This window comes from Branchiostoma floridae, chromosome 10 (genome assembly GCF_000003815.2).
Source record: "Branchiostoma floridae strain S238N-H82 chromosome 10, Bfl_VNyyK, whole genome shotgun sequence".
NCBI classification, from domain to species: domain Eukaryota; kingdom Metazoa; phylum Chordata; class Leptocardii; order Amphioxiformes; family Branchiostomatidae; genus Branchiostoma; species Branchiostoma floridae.
In genome coordinates, this window is record NC_049988.1 from 20,163,250 (window position 1) to 20,171,247 (window position 7,998).

At 44.6% G+C, this 7,998-nt stretch overlaps 1 protein-coding gene across 1 annotated transcript in view; it reads left to right on the plus strand.

The window, feature by feature from the left end:
• The window catches only part of LOC118425077 (G-protein coupled receptor 54-like), a 60,905-nt gene that overhangs the window by 44,077 nt on the left and 8,830 nt on the right, over positions 1-7,998 (plus strand). The window contains exon 3 of the mRNA XM_035833896.1: positions 2,752-2,894. Within this exon, the coding sequence (XP_035689789.1) occupies positions 2,752-2,894 (143 nt within the window). The remainder of the gene's footprint in view (positions 1-2,751; positions 2,895-7,998) is intronic.

Consider the following 7,998-nt stretch of genomic DNA (forward strand, 5'->3'; position numbering starts at 1 on the left):
CACATGCTCAAAGGTCGACTTTTTCATGCTGAAAGGTCCACTTTTTCATGTCCAAGATTTTTTTCAAAGGCATGACTGATTTGCATTATTCACTTATATATAGACATTTCATTCAATCCTGGTGCAAAATTTGCCCCCAGAAAGTGCAGGAAATGGCTTTTCAGAGGGTCCAGATTTCAAAATTTCCCCAGACCACCATTGCAACGCCTCCCGCCTTTGGTATCGGACATGGTGAAAATATGTCGGGGGAGTCGGCTTCAAAGACTTGTGCCAAAAACCTTGTGTATTTTAAGAGAAACTCCATTAAACTTAGCCAGCGAATTTTGCCCGTCAAAATCCAGGAAATGGCGTTTCAGAGGGCTAAGATTTCGATTTTTTCCGGGGGAGCATGCCCCCGGACCCCCCTAGGCAGCTCACGCCTTCGGCGTGAGTCTCGCGCCTTCGGCGCTCGATGGTCCCACAAGTACTAAAAAGAACCCCCCCACCCAAAATCCTGGCTACGGGCATGCCACTGCGGGCCTACTCCCACCCACCAGCCAACCACTGGACAACCTATTCCAAACCTCACGTCCACCGCCGAATGTTTTGAAAATTCCATACATTCGACTGGCACTCTACCGTACTTTCCCAGAACTATCGTGGAGTGGAACTTGTTATCACCAAGTACAGTAGGGGCATCTTCTCTCGGTAGTTTTAAAGAACGCTTGCAGATAGATGTGCAAAAGTTAGGGGGAACGAGTCGTTCGGTGTAATATAACCAGCTGCTGCAGCGCCGCGTGCCTGCGAAGCTGGTGTGTTACGCCGAACGGCAGTTATACCGGCTATATAGATACAGATACAGACAGATACAGATACCGTACCGAACACCAGCCGACCACAACCGGGACCACTCCCATCTATGTTGGTGGGCGGAAGGTCCGGAGACAATGTTCGTCTGTGTGTAACCGGAGTCTAACCGAGTCTATGCATTCATTTATACATGAGTCCAGAAGGTATCAGGACAGTTCGGCACATGGACACTTCGGCCCGGACACTTCGGCCCCAAGTCCAGGACACTTCGGCCCAGGCTCAGAGGACACTTCGGCTCCACTAGTCTTTATGACAGAGTGGGCATGCTATGCAATGTACAAAATAATCTCGTAGCTCGCAGTTGTAAGGACATTGATTTCGATATTTACGATAAACAGTTAATGCCAGTCGGGTATTTTGAGCAGTAGATTCATTCTTAAGCTGTACTTGTAAGTTACATATGTTGTACACACAAAATAAATATCTGTAACAGGTCGCGTTGTGGAGTACTTTATAGGACTGTTTAAGACGGCTAGCTCCACATTGCAGCAGGTAAGACTTCAGGTAAGCTAGGGTCATGCAGAAAACCGGAGCAAAAAGGGATCTTCATGCCCCGAAAACGCAAAAAAAGCGTTATCACTAATGACGATTTTCTCGAGTAGACAGGAGAACACTATATAATATACTGTACAAGTAAAATCATACGTCCTAAAATTATACGTTATTTAGTCAACTCGGGCTACGTGTTAGATAACTATCGTGGAGTGGACCCGGGGCCGAAGTGTCCTCGGCTTGGGGCCGAAATGTCCTGATTGCCAAGGGGCCGAAGTGTCCATGTGCCGAAGTGTCCGACATTCGTCCAGAAGACAGAAATGGTTCTTAAGTCCCCTTGAATATACTGAGCGACACCAAGAGATGTAACAGCACAAAATCAGCACAGTTTTCTTAATCAACTTACTTGTATACGCCAGCCTTTACGTATGCAATACTCGGTGACACACTTGAAATGAACGCAGAACATTAAAAACGTTTGTCGAATCGGAAACGCCTGAAAAAGATGGACTTGTGCAACCGATGTAGGGTGTCCAACATTCCTGCCTGTCTTTTCTTCTTGTTGTTACGTACCTTTGCTATATTTAAAATCAACTTCTGATCTGGAAGGTTAATGTTTCATACGAATCGTAACGCTAGAGGTATAGCGTGATGTTTTATTTAGACATTATATCCCATGGCTAAGCACGTCTAAGTACTGCGTCTTACCGCTATGCTCTTCCTGATAATCTCCAAACAGATTCTGCGTGGCATAAGACAGTAACATAAGCTGGGGAAGGGGTTTAGCCGACAGAGGAGTAAATTGGCCACGCGTCCACACTAAGCTCCTTCCCCAGCTTATGTTACTGTCTTATGCCACGCAGAATCTGCTTGGAGATTACCTCCTAACGCTTTCCCGATTCGAGCTTCCAAGAAAGCATATCGTGAAATAGTGCGACGAATCTAGATTAGTCAACCGGAAAAACCTCCTTCCATGTAACACACCTGTGGGTTAAAGCTGGTTATATAAAGGTACCCTTTTTTGCACCTGGGTGAAGTGAAGAAGGTCGTGTAAAATGCCTTTCACATTCCGCACGGCAAATATCAAAATCGGAACCTCCAGAGCCCAACACCCTGCCGTGTGTTTGTAATATCCATCGTTTTGTCCGGCTACATCACAGTAGGGGCAACTTCTCTGGATAGTTTAAAAGAACACTTGCATATAGATTGGCAAAGGTAGGTGTGACGGGTCGTTCGGTGTAATATAACCAGCCGCTACCGCGCCGCGTGCCTGCGAAGCTGGTGTGTTACGCCGAAGGGCGGTTATACCGGTTATATAGATACTGATACAGAAGCTGGTGTGTTACGCCGAAGGGCGGTTATACCGGGTATATAGATACAGCTACAGTGACGAACTGTTTTTCTTTACAGTGACGAACTACTACATCGTGAACCTTGCCGTTGCTGACGTGGCGTTTCTGCTCTGCTGTGTGCCGTTCAGCGCCGCAGGGTTCGCCACCACCAGCTGGCACTACGGACTCTTCATGTGCAAGTTCGTCTTCTACTTCATGCAGGTGAGTGGAATATCTTGTGTCAGCACTACGCTTTTCTGCCCCAGTAGTACTCCGCACACGCCCTTCCCCCGGTGTACCGTAAGTGCGAAAAGGAACGAAAATGAATATTTGCTCCTTTTCGTTCCCTTTCGTTCCCTTTCGTTCCTTTTCGCACTTTCGGTACTTTCCTTTTCGTTCCATTTCGCACTTTCGGTAGACCCCCTTCCTCTGTGGGTCAGAGCTTCCAGATCTTCGTTGACGTTGGTGCGTCGTTCTACCCCTGTCACATCATCCACGATCTTCGGGCGTATCAATGGAGGGTCGGCCATATTTGAAGATCGACAGAGGTTTGCGCGTATTTTTCACCGTCCCTGTCACATATAAGCCCAACTTTGTTGTGCAATTAAGTTATTATTATAATCGAGGCTCGGGCGATTACAGCAGAATCGTCGTCCGATCGATTTTCGCCAAATGTGACAGGGGTATTCGGACAGGAGGGAGCAGACAAGAAGGTGTTTCATAGTCTGCTCCTGTCCGCAGTCACACAGAACAGCCTGTCCACCTGGACTGAGACCCCAGTGTGTATTATAGAATACGTCTTCTACATCTGACATCTAACTACGGTTGTTATATCTTTCAAAGCATTTTTATACATGGGCATCCTACTCGGGTACCTGCTGTCTTTTGTATCTCATTTCCTGGATGTTAAAACTTCATCTCCGTATCATCATAACAGGACGAGTGCGCAGTTAATCTATTCATTGCAGGGGTACAATTTCTCCGACTCAAGGCTAGCGCCCCACGGCTTCTTGAATGCTGTTCTTCCAAATGAGTCATAAATGAAGTTTAGCCGTGAATAACTAAGCTTAATTGGAGTTATATTCATCTAAATGAGATCATTTTACATGGCGACTATCCTCAATTGTGTATGGATTTTCTCCCGCCAGTAAACCATTACAGAGTAATTTGGCGGTTGGCCGGCAATTTCCGTTTAGGCGATCAATACAAAATGGACTGTTGTAATAAGATAAATAATGACCCGCGGTGACCTCCGTGTTTTGCTCGGTCAGCATCCACGCAGTAATAAGATAAGATAAGGCCTGAAACATCCTTTGTTTTTTGGTGAGTCAGCATCCCCAAAATTGAGGAGATTGGCAATATTCACACTGTTTCATAGGACGGTTTTCTTGATCGATTATACACCAACTACTCCACTTGTTTTCTTTATAGTCTTTCATAACCCACCTTGTAATTTTACTCAATGCAATCCTTTTATATTTTGTACTTAATATATTTTCAATAGATGGTTTCTTATAGCATCCTGCTTTTTGTCTCAGTCTCGATGAAATCCTTTCCTAAAATGTGTTTACAGAATCTCTCGCTGGCTGGGGTTAATTACCCCTTTCGTTTCTTCTTCCGGTTCTTTAATCTACATGGCAAAGAAATCACGCTGACGACAGGTGACCCACTTCTCTTACTTCAGTACAGCTGGACAGATATCAGGGATTGTGGACCATGACTTATGCCTAGGTTACACATAGCCGAATTTGGCTCCCGACTCTCTCCCGACTATGGTTTAGGAGTGATTTGGGAGCTAGTCGGCTGTAGTCGGCTGGCGTTCGGCTGAGTCGGATGGCGTTCGGCTGGCGTTCGGCTGAGTCGGCTGGTGTTCGGCTGCTCCATCCGAATGTTTTGAAATGTTCAAAACATTCGGCTCTGAGCGGCAACTCTGGAATGGGTCGGTTGGTGGTCGGCTGGTGTTCGGCACGGTCGGCTAGTGTTCGGTTGGTGTTCGGGAGTAAGTCAGCAGTCAAATCAAATCTTAACCACGCCATAAACATTGCTGACTTACTCCCAGCTTGTTTCCAACTTACCAATGATTTACCCCAAGACCTTAGACAAATCTCTGCTATACTCATTGCCAAGCAAAAAGACTATTGCCAGAACGTAGACGAATCACTCCCGAACTTCACACGACCGACATCCAGCTAAAAACAAAAAGACCCGATAAATGCCGCACTGGAGCTATATGTGATCTAAATTTGATCTCAGTGATGTTTACAAATAGAACAAAGGACATTCTTGATTAAAAACGAAAATGAGCACTCTTTTGAAAATCGCTGATTATGTCTATTTCAAGTCGAAAAAGGGTCGGCAATCGGTTGGGGATCAGTCGGGAGTGATTCGGCAGTCTGTGGCTAGAGGTCGGGATGGTTGGTGATAGGTTAGTTAGCATTTGGGACACAGTCGGGAGTAAGTCATTTACCGGTCGGGAGGTGTTCGGGACATGTTCGGCGCTAAAAAAATAGGCGTGGCCTAAACTGGTCAGACTACTCCCGAACTACTGCCGACTTGGGTCGGCTAAGAGTCGGCTATAGTGTTCGGGAGCCAAAGTCGGCTATGTGTAACCTAGGCATTAATGACGAGCGGCGTCTGTTTAAACTAATAGTATCCTTTATTGATTACACAGGACATGCGAAAATGGATCCTTCTTCATCAGTGAACAAACAATCCAGAAGATTTTGTAACATCAGTGCAAAGTCGGTAAAACAACATGCCATCCCCTTTTCTCGTAGCTTGATTGATCCTTTGCTTTCATCTTTGCTTTGCTTTCAACTCTGATGAGAAGACGAAGGCTTCTAGGCCAACCTTGATCAATGTTGTGATAATGCTTTTCTTCTTCCTTTCTTGCCTTTACTTAAGTCCTCGCTTCATTGGGTATAATGACGAAGATTTCTTTATAGGTATCTGCATGCGCTTCTTTACTTTTATACAAGACAGACTTCGTGAGCTAGCCAATAGGTTTGATGTCAGTAATCCAAGTGAGTCGATCCGACACATGTCAATTAGACATTCCACTGATGACGCCCGACCCCTGATGTCTCACGTAGCCCACTTACCTCATGTTTCATCATCATCATCATCAAGGTGGGATTTATAGTAGAAATTGGCCAAATATGGTCAAAGAATTCAAACAAGCCAGAGGAGTTAGTTGGTCGTTAATACCACTGTCACATTTGGCGAAAATATCAGACAACGATTCTGCGGCAATCTCCCGAGCCTCGCTTATAATAATAACTTTATTGCACAACAATTGTACAAGTTACAAAGTATGGCTTTTATGTGACAGGGACAGTTTGCAGGTGGAAAATACGCGCAACCCTCTGTCGATCTTAAATATGGCCGATCTTCCATCGATACGCCCGAAGATCGTGGATAATGTGACAGGGTATAAGCAAACTCCTCGGACAGCTAACTCCTCTGGCGTGCTATGTGTCTGTACTTGTTCGATTTCTACTATTTTTCCAGTAACCTGTGGGGCTTGGTAGATGCTGAGACTTCTATACGGACCTCACACGAACTTGAAAATATACGCACTAGAATATCATATATGTGGCCATGGTTGTGTCAGTTTAGGTACATATGATAAAATTCTGTGTGTGTTTTTTTTTTCAGCCATGTATATGTTTATATGTTAAATAATTCATTCTACTACTTCGATTCCTTTCAATTGAATTTCTGCTGGTTTTAGTGTTGCCTCTATCTATTCGCGTCACATTATCCACGATCTTCAGGCGTATGGATGGAAGATTGGCCATATTTTATATCGACAGAGCGTTGCGCGTATTTCTTACATAGAAACCGTCCCTGTCACATATAAGCCATACTTTGTACCCTGTACAATTGTTGTGCTATAAAGTTATCATTATGTTAAGTTGTCCGACCGATTTTCGCCACTTGAATCTGGCCGTAGGAAATTTGAGTACAGAGGTGCGTTTTCATGGAACGAGCTGCCGCCCACGGTTAAAGTGGCCAGTTCTGCACTGTCATTCAAGAAACTGCTAAGAAACGGTAATCACTGCTGACCCCTGACCTCCTGACCCGGCACTAATTTTGATCAATGAGTTACGATTTTGATTTATGTTCATTTATATATTGTTTCCTTGGTTTGTTTATCGTTTAGTTTATCTTATTTCTTTGTTATGCTATTGTGTGTATGTTGTTTGTACAGGGCACACATGAAAAGCAGTACGCAAAATACTGAGTGTGTCCACCCTGTATAAAGAAAACAGAAATAAATAAATAAATAAATAAATAAATAAAATCAAATGTGACAGGGGTATTAGAGCAATTTCAGCTGACAGGTTGGGTTGATGAGATTGAAGAAAGTTGATGAAACTATCCACAGTGATGACAGACCTTGCAATTGCCTTATCGATTACACACCAGGGATCCGATATTGAAGAACGACATACTAATGTACGTGGATAATTGGAACACTAAACGACACACTTTGTCTTCAGTACTCTTAATTGGTTGTTTTTTTATCTATTGATCTGAGGTCAACGACCGCACCTGTTCGTGATTGAAGAAACAGCCCTCTTCTGCTGCCTCTGTGAATCTTTTCTTCTGTATTTATGAAAGCATTTTGCCGTCTATGGCCCCGTTTCCACTAGACGGCGATCGCGTTGCGCTCTCACTGGCAACTAAAGAGAAGAAAGAATACGCATTGTGTATTCTTCGCTTTCAAACTGGTTATATCATACGAAATGTAAATATGTGACAGAGAAGACAACAAAACACACAAAGTGTAAAAAGATTCATTTCTTTTCTATGCAATTCGTTGAGCGATATGTCAAATTTTAGGTCGCAGAGAGAGTGCCGTCCCAGTGGAAAGGGGGTATAAGGAATGAGGACCAGCATATAATCGTACGAGTTTTGTAAGTTAATGGAGACATCCCTCAGTATATTCCCTTGTTTCTCCTCAATGATCAGGCAGTCCATGGCATTATGACGGATGGCGTAGTCATTTTACGATCAATAACCTTTTAATGAGCAGTTGTCCGAAGATGAATGAGACTGTGTGTAGATATAAGAGGGTACTGATACATGACCGGGAATAACCTGGACTTCAGTCTCTTTGTGGCAAGGCCTACCGTAGTAAGTGGAGGCTCTCTACGGGGCCAGTGCAGCTCTCAGCCGCCGGGGAAAAAGCTCACACCCGGGAGGGTTTTCACGCGGCAGGAGTTGTCCCGGCCAGCAATTAACTCCCACTGGGCCAAGTCCTACCGCGTGAAAATCCTACCGGGTGTGAACCTTTACCCCGGCGGCCGAGAGCTGCACT